The sequence below is a fragment of the Capricornis sumatraensis genome, chromosome 17, assembly GCF_032405125.1.
Source record: "Capricornis sumatraensis isolate serow.1 chromosome 17, serow.2, whole genome shotgun sequence".
In the NCBI taxonomy this organism is placed as follows: Eukaryota; Metazoa; Chordata; class Mammalia; order Artiodactyla; family Bovidae; genus Capricornis; species Capricornis sumatraensis.
Window position 1 is genome coordinate 12,708,183 of NC_091085.1, and position 15,350 is coordinate 12,723,532.

General features: G+C 38.7%; 1 protein-coding gene across 3 annotated transcripts in view; it reads left to right on the forward strand.

Moving 5' to 3' along the window:
- FBXW7 (F-box and WD repeat domain containing 7) overlaps window positions 1-13,815 on the forward strand; it is a 153,465-nt gene extending 139,650 nt beyond the window's left edge. For all 3 annotated transcript variants that reach the window (XM_068989593.1, XM_068989595.1, XM_068989594.1), the window contains 7 exons: window positions 2,424-2,547; window positions 4,274-4,410; window positions 5,361-5,474; window positions 6,691-6,872; window positions 8,713-8,938; window positions 10,764-10,974; window positions 12,026-13,815. In XM_068989593.1, the coding sequence (XP_068845694.1) occupies window positions 2,424-2,547; window positions 4,274-4,410; window positions 5,361-5,474; window positions 6,691-6,872; window positions 8,713-8,938; window positions 10,764-10,974; window positions 12,026-12,294 (1,263 nt within the window). In that variant the 3' untranslated portion in view covers window positions 12,295-13,815. The remainder of the gene's footprint in view (window positions 1-2,423; window positions 2,548-4,273; window positions 4,411-5,360; window positions 5,475-6,690; window positions 6,873-8,712; window positions 8,939-10,763; window positions 10,975-12,025) is intronic.
- Window positions 13,816-15,350: the final 1,535 nt, after the last annotated feature.

Below are 15,350 nucleotides of genomic sequence, written 5' to 3' on the forward strand. Positions count from 1 at the left end.
TATCTACAACAAAACCTAAATTCTTACCATAGAATTGGCCAACATTCTGTTTGTTCCTTTTTTTTTTTCATTAGTTTAATTCATTGAAATATAGCAATTCTGAGAAAGTATTATCCACTTTTAAAATATAACATGGTGGTCTTTTATAAAAGTTATAGCAGAAAACAAAAATTAGCAACTCTAATTGAAATGACAAGTTTGGGCTAGGAAAATAAAATTATCTGAAATAAACCTTCAGTTTAAGAGCTTCTCTTGTGTGGAAGTAGTCCTTAGGAAGAATTACTGGTCTAGAGTTCACCTTTAATGCAAATGAATAGAAAATTGCATTCGCTAGACCATTTGATGTGACTCCCAGAAGCCCCTCCTCTTCAGTGTTGTAGAGAAGTAGTTTGGGACAGTGCCCACTGTCTGTTCCCGTAAGGAACCCCAAACCTTGTGTTCTTTGAGGAACTGGTGTAACTAATTATTGTTTTGTTTCGCTTGGCAGCCTAATTGAAAAACCATGTAGAATATTGTTGCCAATATATTTTGTGTTCTTCTTCTGCAGTTTAAACCTTCTCTGATTTATGTTTTTCCTGATTCTGATTTTCTTATTAATATTTTTCTATTTGGCTGTGTGTATTTTCTGTAACATCAGGATGTTTTGGTGGAATAGACAAGCATTTAATAAGTTGAAGTTCATCGTTGAGTTAGGGCCTTTGCTGTTTTAAAAGGAATGGGTGGCAGTTACCTATGGAGTTAGTACTTCAACTTTCTTTACCACTTGAGTGTTTCTTTACATTTCTTTTTAATGCATTCAGACACTGGACTAGATATCTTAATCACCAGTAATAAAGGAAATTTTGTCTGTTAATTTGCAGATAAACCTTTGAAATCTGAGCTACTCTGGATGTTTCTTAGCATTTAAGATCCATTGAATGTTTCTGTAAATTGCCTGTTTTCAGCTTCAATTGGATTACTAAAGTATAGACTTTCATTTGACTAAATATCTTGAGCATTAAGTATCATTTCTTTTCCACAAATATAACTTTGTACCTGATAATTTCTATGTTAAATGTCAATTTCACATAGAAGACTAATAGTATGATATTAGACTGACACTAAGAAACTTGCCTAGGCTTTGATTGATAATTTCAAAATTAAGTGGTTTATGGATATCCATTAAAAATATATTATCAAATTATATGTGTGTATTTGTATATGTGTGTGTATATATATATATGTGAACACATACACATATATAGATTTTAGAATATAGTTATGCTTTTTTATTTTAAATGAATTTCCATGTATAATACTGAATGGTCTTTTCTGATAGACCAAAAATAATTATTCCACAAAAATTTTTTCATTGTCATTTGTCAATAGGAGTATTAAATTGAATACTGACTGGTTGAAATACTTTCTATAAAGAATATACTCAATAAATATATGATTAATGATGAACTCTATATAAAAAGTCATTGGGAAAGCATAATTTATTTTATGTAATTCCTCTTTAACATAAAAAAATTATTCAGAATATGTTTTTACTCCCAATATGAGCCTAGGCCCTTTAAATGATCATTTGTCTTACTCTAAAGTTAGTTTACATGAAAAGCCAGCTTTTTTGCTCTGTTTAGTTCATTGTATCCTAACATCGTAATTTCAATTTTTATGTGATTTGTGAGGCTAATTGAGCATAGTCAGAAGCTGTCATTCTCCCTTTCCTCCTCTTTTATTTATTCGACTTGACTTTACACACTGGAAATAAATTGGTGATTTGCAAGTATTGTAAACAAAATTTTTAAATCCATGATATGTCAAAGACCTAACTCAAATACACAACCCTATTTGGCCCATCAAGAAAGTCCCCATAAGCAATATAAAGGAATTAGAACCCAATCACTTTTATAAGCCTTTGTCATTTACAAGTAAAGGGTGTGAGTGTTTGACAAGTTCATCATTCTGGTGTAAACACTTTGATATGATAAAGGACTAAGAATTATATCTTTTCAAAGGATTCTGAAATCATGCCACACAGAGTATATAGGAATCTCATTTTAAGTGAAATTGTATTTTAGTAAGGACAGAAAAAGTTAACATTTAAAGAACTAATAAAGTAAAAATATATATAAATAGATTTGATAAAATTCTTGAGTCGGGGCTCACAGAGCAAAGGCAGGAGAAAAGGCAGAGGAGTTTAATAAGTATTCCTTGAAGGGGTGAGGAGTTACTAGGGTCAAGTTCATAAAAATCAACAGGACATTTTAAAATCTGGTGTGTATTTGTTAAAATTGAATATTAGAAAGTACTGCCTTTCCATAGTACTAGTAACTAGAATGTAAAATTATGTTACATTTATCTATAAGCACTTTATCCTATGGAGAATGTTGTCTAATTAAAAAGAGGTGCGTGGTATGCTATGCTTTTTCTTTTCACAGCTGGCACTTTATGTGCTTTCATTCCTGGAACCCAAAGACCTGCTGCAGGCGGCTCAGACTTGCCGCTACTGGAGAATTTTGGCTGAAGACAACCTTCTCTGGAGAGAAAAATGCAAAGAAGAGGGTAAGGTTCAAAATCACAGAGAGAAAATGTTTATGGTTCGAAAAAGCAGAGTGATTCTGAAAACAAAACACAACTAAAAAACAGTAAGTTTTATGTGCTTGTAGAATAAAGTGGTGAATCAATTTAAAAAAGAACTTTGGCAGCCTATCAAGGAATCAAGACTGCATCTTCATTTGCATTCACCTACATATATAGAATCCACAGGTTATTCTGCGTGTTCAGATGGGCCAAATCTTGGCACTAACCCCTTTAATGAGGACCGTGACTAACAGTGAATATATCTGATTTGCTTCCCGGTCTCCAGTAGAATTAGTAAACAGTGAGAAAATCAAGATGAAGACAATATAAACATAACCCCCAAATTAAATTAGCAATTAAATACTCAGATTGTAGTCTATTCGTTTCTTCCACAAATATTTATTAAACACCTCTTACATGCTAGATCACTGCCATAATCTTCCCACCATGGAGTTATCATCCATATTAATTCAAGAAAGAGCATGTTTTTTCCAGCAGGCATCTAGAAAAATATTATTTTTGAAAACTATGCTAAAATATTATTTGCCTTCGACAAGCAAACTTTTTAAGAAAGAGTCGTAGACAGTAAGACAGATGCACTGTCGGGCTCTTCCACTTCATGGAGACCATAGTGGAGTGGGCAGCACTGATGGTTAGCAAAGCTGGGAGGTGAAGATCCAGAATCCTTGGTTTCTCATCCTGCCTCTGCCCTGTCTGTGGCTTGGACTGACCAGGAAACCCTTCCTTCTTAAGTCATCATAAAGTAGGATTAATTATCCTTGCTATACTTGCTCTCATACAATCATTGTTTTAATGACCTTTTTAAAACGTGTGATAATTTATACATAAAATAGAATTTATCACTTTCACCATTTTTAAGTGTGTGTTGCAGTGGCATTCAGTCCATTGACATTGCACTTGGCCCTGCAGCCATCACAACCATCCACCTCCAGAACTTCATCATCTTCCCAGCTGCAGCTCCATGCCCATTTAACAGAAGCTCCTTATTCCTCCTCCCCACAGCCCTGGAAACCACCGTTTTTTGTTTTCTGTCTCTATAAATTTGACTGCCCTAGGGACCTCATGTAAATATAATCATACAGTAGTTGTCTTTTTGTGACTGTCTTATTTCACTTAGCATAATGTCTTAAAGATTTATCCAGACGTGTCAGCATTTCCCCCTTTTTTAAGGCTAAATATTCCATTGTATGTATATACCACTTTTTTCCTCCATTTAGCCATCAGTGGACACTGGGTTGCTTCCACCTCTTGGCTGTTATAAAGAATGATGGTGTGAACGTGGGTAGACAAATAACTGTTCAAGTCCCGACTTCCAGTTCTTTTGGGTGCTATATCCAGGGTGGAATTGCTGGGTCATGTCGTAATTTTATGTTTATTTTGAGGAATCGCTGTACTGTTTTTCACAGCAGCTACATCGTTTTACATTCCCACAAGCATTGCCCAAGGGTTCCGATTTATGCACATCCTCACCAACATGTTGTAGAATTAATTCTAAGAGAGAAATTAAATAGTTAACATACAACATGCCATACAGAATGCAAAATTTACATGATTGTTTTGTCATAACAGTGTTCGGGTTCTACATTTCAGTGGTTTTGAGCACAGGAGAAAATGAGATACATTATAAAATGTGTAATTTGTATTATTGGTAAAGGCAATTATACTCTTTAAATGTTCCAAATTTTAGGTATTGATGAACCGTTGCACATCAAGAGAAGAAAAGTAATAAAACCAGGTTTCATACATAGTCCTTGGAAAAGTGCATACATTAGACAGCACAGAATTGATACGAACTGGAGGCGAGGAGAACTCAAGTCTCCTAAGGTAACTGAACGCAGTGCACTCTGTAACAGAAACCATTAATCAGTGCTATTAGTACACAGTGTACTCTTTCACTACTGGCAGGCCGTATAATTTGACAGCCCGTCTTCTGTAGAAGGAAAACAATATATTCTTAAAATAACAGAAAATGTAACTGACAGTGTTCCTGTTTACTAATTTTTCTCTAGTCTGACAACTAATTCTACTTTGTACTTGAATAAAATTGACGACTAATTGTACTTGAATAAAAGATGAGTTGATTTACCTGTTCTATCTATTGCATGTAAATGAAAATTTCTGAATATCCTGTTGAATTTTGTGTCATACTAATACCTAAGAATTTGTTCCCTCTCTGACCAAGCATGATTTTTTGAGGAATGCCCATGTTTGAGGGGCTTGTTTGGTAATTTTTGTGTGTTTTAATTTTATAAATTTAAGCCCAATTCTGATTTTCTGCCTTATAACATTTCAAGTATATAAAGCATGGCAAAAATGCTTGAAATTCTTGGCTGTATTTTTAACTGGAATAAAAGCAATTTGGGGAGACATTTTGTCTTAATACACACACGTTATGACAGACTTTTTAAGTTGAAAAGGTTGGTGAGTATTGTCTTTCTGTACTTAGTAGGTACTTTTGTTTTTGTGTGTCAAAATTGCACAGCTGAAGTCCATATTCTTTTTGTTTGAAAAGATGAAATAGATGGTATAAAAGACATTTGCATTCAAACCATCTTGATGAGGTTTTGACCGATTTTAGTAGTTGATGTCTCATGTATGGGTAGTAGAATATGGAAATAAAATGTTTGATCCTTGATTCATCTGCCAGGAGGGAGACTTCGCATTGTGTGTAAATTTTTGTTCTAGAAGTAGACTGCATTCCTGTTGCTGCTCATGGCCCCACTTTCCTTCCGCCGGTGCTTAGCGTGTCTCTGATATGCACATCTGTGTTGTAGGTGCTGAAGGGACATGATGACCATGTGATCACGTGCCTACAGTTCTGTGGCAACCGAATCGTTAGTGGTTCTGATGACAACACTTTAAAAGTTTGGTCAGCAGTCACAGGCAAAGTAAGTTTCCTTCTTTCTGCACTTCATAACGTCACTGTTTGGTCATATTCTTTGCAAGGACCAACCAGTGAGATGAAAACAAAGATTTGTTTTTGACTCTAGCTTAGTTTGATAGCAAGTATCAGAGCTTCTAATTTAGCTTTTTCTTTGGCATGAAAATGATGTTTCTCAAGGTAGGGATGCCATTAGTTTCTTCTTCATTTAAATAGTTGGTCTCTGTTTGCAACTGTAGGTTAAGATTTTACAGATGTGGTGGTGTGGGTTTTTTTTTACCTAATTTTCCCCACTTTTATTAACCATCTAAGTTATCTCTCCTTCCTTTTTAATCTTGTTCTAAAAGATGATTGAGGGGTATTTTTCCTTTGAAACTTTGTTGATAATCTAACTATAGTTTAAACATTAAATAAATCATGTTAATTTTGATTTATCTCAAACCCTATAAGTTAGAAGTTAAAGCGGGCTGTTTAGTTAAATAAGAGTTTGAAGAAAACAAAGCAGTCCAGGCTCACTGCATACAATGTAACTCTTTAAGGATTCTCTTCTGAATACTTATTTTTATCTGTCCATTGGAAAATATTTTTGTGAATTAAGTAATTGACCACCTAAAAAATAATAGAAGAAAGTGTTGGCAGGGGGAAAATCTGTGTTTTAAAATGTTGATTCTTGGGCAGAAATCTTCTAAATAGTCCAAGTCAGATGTTACAATTTTTTAAAACAGTTCCATATTTCCGTAGTGTAGTATTAGTCTTGGATTTATTTCAGAGTTTTAATGTCTGTCTTTACCTGCCTAGAAGTGCCTTGCCTGGCTCCTAACTATTGCCTTGGGGCAGATTCAGATGAAATGTGCTATGTAGCCACACCCAACCCTGTTGGCATTCTTTCACTGAATCCATTCCCATGGAAGAAACCAAGTTGCAGTTTTAGTATTACTATCAAAGAGGCCAGGCCAGAGCTGTCATACTTTAGTCAGAAAGGTTTACTTTCTCCATCCGTGCTCCTAAATTATGTGTGTGTGTATAAAATGCAATGCTGCCAAGTAAATAAAGCAAACAAAATAGTGATGGGATCATGTTATATTGGTGTGAAAATTATTTTCTGATATGCTGACATTCCAATTGAGTAAATAACTTTAGTCCGGATTTTAATGAGCTACTAAACTGGTATTTACATTGTTTTTCTTTCTACCTCAAAGTAATCATCTTAAGTGTTTTTGCAGTGTCTGAGGACATTAGTGGGACACACAGGTGGAGTATGGTCATCACAGATGAGAGACAATATCATCATTAGTGGATCCACAGATCGGACTCTCAAAGTGTGGAATGCAGAGACGGGAGAATGTATACACACCTTGTATGGTCATACTTCCACTGTGCGTTGTATGCACCTCCATGAAAAAAGGTAGGGGAAGTCCTGTAGAGCTTGGGAATTCTTCCTCTGTTACTTGTGAACTTGGGGTCCGTTGTGCAGAGTCCGGTTGTACAATACTTACTGTGTCTAGTAGAGGGTGAGTGCTAATGTGCTCGTAAATTAGACTTTAATTATTCAGCTTCAGATGTTTGTCTGCTAGGAAAGCAGTGGGGTATTGGGCAGTTGGCATTAAGTCTCCTTCCTCATTTAATGGTGGGGTTGGCTTCCACTTTGAAACGCCTTGTTCTGTGATCTTGACGGATACCTTAGACTTCATTGTCCTAAATCTTTGATGACTCATCATGTTAAAAAAAATATTTGAGGTAGGAGGATATATTTTTGTTGGGAGGACAAATTCAGTTATTCAGGCTTCAAGCCTCTGAGTCTCTCTGGTTACCCACCCAGCACCCTTCCCCCTCTCCATTGTCTCCCCTGTGTCCAGGCAAAAGCTGAGTGAGGTTTTAACTCATTGTCATTACCTGTCACCTGAACTGGTGACTGAGTTTTCATATTTGGTCACCTTGCACACAGCTGGCAGAGAACCTCCTCTGATTATGGTAGGACCACGAGCCTTTGGGAGCCTTCTGTTGCACCCTGAGTTAAGGAAGAAATCCAGTTTTCAGAATAGTTTCAGCCAATGCTAGCCTTTTTCTTCTCAGTATCTTTGCTGTTGCTTTTATTTCCTGCTACAGAGCCCTCCTATTAAAAGTCCTTTTTGTTTTCCATTGGCATGTCTTCAGTGGTACTCCTGTTAAACAGATGTGATTTCTTACCTATTTTGTCAGAAAAAGTCTCTCTGAAGGGTCCTTACAGTGAATCCACTCCAGTTTTTACTGTTCATTCTGTCCATGGCATTCTTTAAGAACCATTTCATTAGACATATTTCACTCAAGATTTGTAATCCATGAAGAAAAGTACCTTTTTCACTTGTGACTTGAATCTACTTTGAACAGTGTGCTCTACTGTTAAAATTGGGGGAGTTAGTATCAAGAGACCTTGCAATTCAGTTTTCAGTATGTTCTGACTTAAATGTCTCAATGCTTCCATTTTCTACTCTTCCAAACATGGAAAGTGGTCTTTCTTTATCTCTTAGGAATAACATTAAAGACACCTGAGTTTTCAGCTCTCCTTTGTAATCCAAAGGTGATTACAGTATTTGTATCACTCTTGTTTACAGAAGAGTATCACTTTAATAATCTTGGGTCAAAATTTTAAGGGATTTCTGTTGCTACTACATGTGTATCTTCTAAAAATCTCTATATCTTAATGCCCTCGTAGCCTATTGAATATTTTAAAATATAAGCACAAGCAACCTTTGTTTGAGGACCTATTTAAAACTGGTTATTTTAACCAGAGTACATGATACAAAGCACATATCTTTAGCAGTTTAAATTCCAAATTCTGGCTTGTTTTGTTGAGACACTTCTATTGAATTTTCTCCCTAGTCATAAAGGTAATGTGTGTTCATATTAAAATTTGGGGAAATGGCAGAATAAGGAAAAAATTGAACTTTATCTTCCTCTGCTTCATCTTCATTGTATCTAGCTATAATACAGTACTTTTCAAACCGCAGAACGCCAAGGTGCTCCTGGGTCCCTCATAGGTGGGGGAACCAAACAGGCAGAATCCAAGGCTTTCCAACTTCCCGTCCCAAGCAAAGTAACTCAACTTTCATGTGTTTATATATCGAGGTTTGACATAGCATGTATTTATTTTGAAAACAGGTGGTTTCTGCTTAAGAAAAAGAAAAGTTTTAGTGACCACTGACTTTTTATGTATTGTTTTCCCATGAGTTTAAGCTCTCATACATTTTTTCCTGTTACACCCACAGAGTTGTTAGCGGTTCTCGAGATGCCACGCTTAGGGTTTGGGACATTGAGACAGGCCAGTGTTTACATGTGCTGATGGGTCATGTAGCAGCAGTCCGCTGCGTTCAGTATGATGGCAGGAGGGTTGTGAGCGGAGCGTATGACTTCATGGTGAAGGTGTGGGACCCGGAGACAGAGACCTGTCTGCATACGCTGCAGGGCCACACCAACAGGGTCTACTCACTGCAGGTAAGAGGCTGCGCGCTCGCCCCTGTGGCGCTCTTGTAACCAGTCGTAATACTGTCTTAGTCCATAATCACTGTCAGGCTGCTGATCCAGTACAGTCCAAAACAGATGAATTATTCTGCTGTTTACATTTACTTTAAAATTGGCACGAGGAAAGCATACGTGTTGAAATTATTTAAATGATTTGTTTCCATTTTTCTGTGATTCATCTTCCTCTAAAATACAAATATTGGTCTTGGAACCTGAGATTTTGGGGCTCTAAATTTTCCTGTTAGTTAATGGGGAGATAGTCTCATAGGAAAATAACCTGGATTTTAATAGACTCCTTAGCACAGGATTAATTTGGCCAGAAGCTGCCCCGTTGCCTTGATAGCTGGAAGTTGACGGACCATGTAATTGTGATTCTGCCCCCATTCAAAGTGGAAGTGGAGCTTTGGGCACAAAGCTGCTCTGCTGCCACAGGGCTGCTGGGTTGTGGTCATAAAGAAGGAAATTTGTCTTAAACAGTTTTGGTTTGTTTTTGTTTGAACCTGATATCCTAGAATAGATTGCCATATTTTGACATAAATAACTAGATTATTAGCAGGTTTAAAAAATAGGTCTTGTTTTGTTTCCTGAAAGACAGCATTTTCCATTAAAAAATACAGTTGACTCTTGAACAGTGTAGGAGTCAGAGGCACTACCCTCCACCACCACTCCAGTCAAAAATCCTTGCATAACTTTACAGTTGGCCCTCAGTGTCTGCAGCTCCACATCCAAGAGTTCAGCCAACCTGGGACTGTGTAGTAACATAGTAGGTATTGAGCGAAAGAAATTTTTAAGTGTAGTGGACTCTCCCAGTTCAAACCCATGTTGTGCAAGGGTCAGCTGTATTTGCTATTATTAATACTTACATAGCTTGTTTACCAATTACTGCCCACTAGCGATCAGCAAATTAGTACATGGTCCTAGGGCTCACAGTTCTGTCCTTGGAGTATTTGTTTCTTCATGGGATTATGTCTATGTCATGAAATATTGACATAAAATAAAGATGTCTGTTAACTTAAAAAAGGTTATTAATTTGGAGGAGAGGGAATTGGCTGCAGTTGTCTGTATGTTTTGTGATGTGTTCAGAACCTTAATGAATATAATAGCCTCATATAAATAAACCCCTTAGATTGAGAAAATAGGTAGGAACTGTAAATCGACCTGGGAATTGGTAGTGTTTGTTGACTTCTGGTCTAGCTGGGAAGCTGGAGAAGAGTACCATAGATAGTTTGCTTTGGTTATCAAAATGCCACCACTTCTAATTCTAGATTAATTATCTGTTGGCACAGTTCCTACCTAGCATTAGGTTCCTGTAAGTGAAATTTTTATTTTACATACAGTTCCATGGAACTTACTTTGAAGTATCATGAGAGTTATCTCTAGCTCTTTCCGTGCCATAGATGTTGATAAGCACACCTTGTATCATAAACCACATCAGTAGTTTCACCTTCCTGTTGGGAAGTAAAACTCCAATGGTAGTCCATATCGAATCATTCATAATATGTAGCTCCTAAGTGTGGCCAGATGGTCTGACAATAATACGTTCATTGTGCTTCTTTAAAAATTGTTTCTGCATCTAGTTTGAGGCCACTGGTCATGAAAAATTCACGTTTCTGATAGAAGCTTCTGAGAACATGCACTGGGGAGTCGCTTGGTTGCATGCAGCTTACCCTGGTACCTCATTTTGTTCCTGGCATTATCTGTTTCTCATGCTTTGCTCCCCTCCCTTTTTAGGATTAAGGTCAATAGATAATATCAAGAATATCTACACTTCTAGTCTAATAAACTGTGTCTGTTGTAGTTTGATGGCATCCATGTGGTGAGTGGATCCCTTGATACATCAATCCGTGTTTGGGATGTGGAGACAGGGAACTGCATTCACACGCTAACAGGACACCAGTCGTTAACAAGTGGAATGGAACTCAAAGACAACATTCTTGTCTCTGGGAATGCAGATTCTACAGTTAAAATCTGGGATATCAAAACAGGACAGTGTTTACAAACATTGCAAGGTAAATACTGGCTGTCCACCTTCAGTTGTATTCCTTAGAAACGAGATAGTTGGTCAAAAGAGAAATGTGGAACCTTTGTGTCACAGAATGATTAACCCCATACAAAATGAAAACTGATTTTAGATAAGTTTATGAGCATTTCCACTCTGAACTGACAGAACTAGGCTGCCCTACGAAAGTGTTTTAAATTGTGTTTTTAATATAAAAGTGTTTCATCGCTTCCTACATGTATGGTTAACTCTACCTAACCTGAAAGAACAATGTGAAGAGAGATCTTAGCTGTGATACACAGAAGCAGCATGCTCGTTTGTTGAGTATTTGTTGAGTGATCATTTATTTTGAATTTGTAGTCCAATTTTAAATTAAAGAGCTGCTTTACTGGGGGTGGGGGTAGGGGGAGAAGCCTCTCTAATCTGATAGGAAGTTGCTTTGGCCTTGACTTAGACCCTTAACCATCTGCTTAAGTAGGATGGGGGGGAATCATGGTGCCCGCTCAACTAGAGGAGGAGACGTCTGAAGCCACTAGCGCTAAACGCGGCAGGCCGCTGCTAGCCTCTTCTGTCGCGACTGTCTGCTTTTCCTTGGTCAGGGCCCTTAGAAAGTGTCAGTTCCCAGTGAGGCCGTTTGGTAGGTGGTGCTGCAGCATTTTTCTCGTTGACAGCTTTTGTCTCTTTCTCAGAGTTTTGGAATAGGGTCCGTTCAGCCTTTGCCCTTGATTGGTCAGTTCAGAGTGGTAGGGTAGTATAGTAGATGGTCCACAAGCAGAGTATGGGCTTCTTCAGCACAACCAGAACACACGGCGTGTGCCTGGTAGGGAGCCACGCTTCCGGAAAGACAGGACCCTCAAAGAGCAGCACTTCAGTCACAGATAGCTACCAGACTTTCCTACATCCCTGCTGATTCTAAAATACTCGGAACGCAGTTTCTAAATGTGCAGTGTTTAAAATATTTCATTTATTGTGTGTTCCAGTGTAGATTCCACAAATTACAATCTAACTGACCTGAAACCATGATTTCTAACCAGTAATGAAATTCCTTTGGTTTTGCCTAGGTCCCAACAAGCATCAGAGTGCTGTGACCTGTTTACAGTTCAACAAGAACTTTGTAATTACCAGCTCAGATGATGGAACTGTAAAACTCTGGGACTTGAAAACGGGTGAATTTATTCGCAACCTAGTCACATTGGAGAGTGGGGGGAGCGGGGGAGTTGTGTGGCGGATCAGAGCCTCGAACACGAAGCTGGTGTGTGCTGTCGGGAGTCGCAACGGGACGGAGGAAACCAAGCTGCTGGTGCTGGATTTTGATGTGGACATGAAGTGAAGAGCAGGAGAGGGGGCATTGTCCCCACACCTAGGCGACAGACTCCCTGCCCTTCCCCCTGCAAAAGAAAAAAAAAGAAAAAAGAAAAAGAAAAAATATCCCTTGTTCTCAGTGGTGCAGGATGTTGGCTTGGGGCAACAGAGCGAAAAGACCTACAGACGCAGAAGGAAAAGAGGAAGCGATGACCAACCGCAACTGACAAGAGAGGCGCCTGCCGGCTCTTCCCGGAAGAGGCTTCACTTTGGACTGAGGGCAGCTTTGCAACACGAGACTTTCGAAATCAAACCAGGTGCAATTATTTCTTTATTTTCTTCTCCAGTGGTCGCTGGGCAGCGTTACTGCTGAGACGTCGTCACAGATTCTGCTGGCCTGTTCTTTTACCACTGAGACCTAGAAAGAAGCTGCAATAACACCCACACAGTACCAGTGGACTGTCTCACCAGAGAGCATCTGAAACAAAAAAGTTATTTTTCTGGAGTGGAAAAGCTAAAAAGGAAAAAAATTACTGTGAATTGTTTTTGTACAGTTATCATGAAAAGCTTTTTTTTTTTTTTTTTTTGCCAAACCATTGCCAATGTCAATCAATCACAGTATTAGCCTCTGTTAATCTATTCCTGTCGCTTCCACATACACTCTTTAATGCCTAGTTGCTCAAAGGTGGCAAGTTGTCCTGGGTTCTGTGAGTCCCGAGATGGATTTAATTCTTGATGCTGGTGCTAGAAGTAGGTCTTCAAATATGGGATCGTGTCCCACCCCTGTACTGTACTCCCAGTGGCCAAACTTATTTATGCTGCTAAATGAAAGAAAGAAAAAAAAGCAAATTATTTTTTTTTATTTTTTTTCTGCTGTGACGTTTTAGTCCCAGACTGAATTCCAAATTTGCTCTAGTTTGGTTACGGAAAAAAAAAAAAAGACTTTTTGCCACTGAAACTTGAACCATCTGTGCCTCTAAGAGGCTGAGAATGGGAGAGTTTCAGAAAATAAAGAGTGAAGTTTGCCTGCAAGTAAAGAATTGAGAGTGTGTGCAAAGCTTATTTTCTTTTATCTGGGCAAAAATTAAAACACATTCCTTGGAACAGAGCTGTTGCTGCCTGTTCTGTGGGGAAACTTTTCTTTTTGAGGGCTGTGGTGAATGGATGAACGTGCATAGTAAAACTGACAAAATATTTTAAAAATATATAAAACACAAAATTAAAATAAAGTTGCTGGTCAGTCTTAGTGTTTTACAGTATTTGGGAAAACAACTGTTACAGTTTTATTGCTCTGAGTAACTGACAAAGCAGAAACCATCCAGTTTTTGTAGTAAAGGCGTCACGTGCAAACAAGCGAAATGAATGGAAAAGTCAAATGGTTTGCCTCATTTTCCAGGAGCCACAACTCAAGCTGAACTGTGAAAGTGGTTTAACACTGTATCCTAGTGATTTTTTTTTCCTCCTCCTGTTTATTTTTTGTTTGTTTTATTTATAGTCTGATTTAAAACAATCAGATTCAAGTGAGTTAATTTTAGTTATGTAACAACCTGACATGATGGAGGAAAACAACCTTTAAAGGGATTGTGTCTATGGTTTGATTCACTTAGAAATTTTATTTTCTTATAACTTAAGTGCAATAAAATGTGTTTTTTCATGTTAGTATGCCTGTTTCTTCTGCTGAGGTAATAGCACTTCATTATTAGGGTTTGTCTCTAATAGATGAAAGAGCAGAGTCCTGATTTCTTTTATCCCCCGTATGGTGTTTTCTGCAGCCAGAGTGGGAACAGGGCCCACAAGGTGCAAACTGTATCTCTCGCAGACAGACTGCCCGGGAAGACACGCCTGCGCTCACCTCTAGTGCACTGGGCTGAGCACGCGTGAAGCCTGGCCCCCTCAGAGAGCCACCAGTCTCCTGCGTGCTAGTTACAGCTAGAAGTCCTATGGAAAGTTCATTGGTAAAGTTCGACCGCATGTCGGCTGCTTACCAGGAACTTTGCATATACATCTCTCAGAAGCTCCCACACCCCTGAGAAGTAGGCAGCTCTCTCCCCACTTCACAGATGAGGGCAGAACTCTGGCTCACGCGGGCTAGGGGTTTGTCAGGAGCCAGGTACTGGGCCAGGCACCAGGACTCACACCCACGCCCTTTAAGGGAAAAGGAACCTAGAGCTTCGACAGACTGAAGCAAGGCTTTAGGGGTGAGGGTGCATTTTTGTGGTACTTTTAGGCTCTTTCGTGACTTTTATTTAATAAGCCTAGCATTTTTTACAGTAAGTGAAGAAAAATGAAGTTCAGTCACTGCAATTACGTAGCCATGGGTGTATCTCCAGGAATCCCAGCTAGCCAGGCCTGAGATGAACGTTGGAAAGGTGACAAATACAGACACTACTTAGGGAATACATTTCTTACAGTCACAAACCATGTGTTCTTTACTCCTAGGGCAGCAGTTCTTGGGCCTCACTTTCCCAAAGCTGCTGAATCAGAACATCTGGGAATGAAGGGGACCCAAGCATCGGCATTTAAACTAGCTCGCAAGGTGGGTTGTGGACGCGACTTTGAGAACCGCTGCTCTAGTTGTTTGGTGTGTTAGTCCCCAACACATCACAGGCACAAGAACATCAGAGAGAAGCGACAGGACAAGGGGAAAGACAGAAAAACCCAAGGCAAAAATCACGTTAGGCTGTGAAGTGCAGGCGAGCGGCCCAGCCTGCCGCAGGGTGAGCCACGGCATAGCCCAGCGCCACAGCTGCTGTTCACACAGACAACTCCGTGACCAAGAAGAAGTTGTGATTCTGCTGGGTAGTCTTGAAACTGCTTGATTTTTCATAATGTAAATGTGCCTTGACGCTAATACAGTTGAAGCACAACATCATCTATAAAAATGAATGTGCATTATCGAACAGAATGAGTTCACGAATAGGTCTGGATCCAAAGCCCAGTTCTGTCTAAATACAGGACCTTCACCAGATCACTTGACCTCATGTCTCCCCATCTTCTAGGAGGCAGAGAATCCTACCTCCTAAGGTTATTGTAGGGATTAAATGAAATGTTATGAAGCATACCAATTGCACTAAGTGGTAGCTA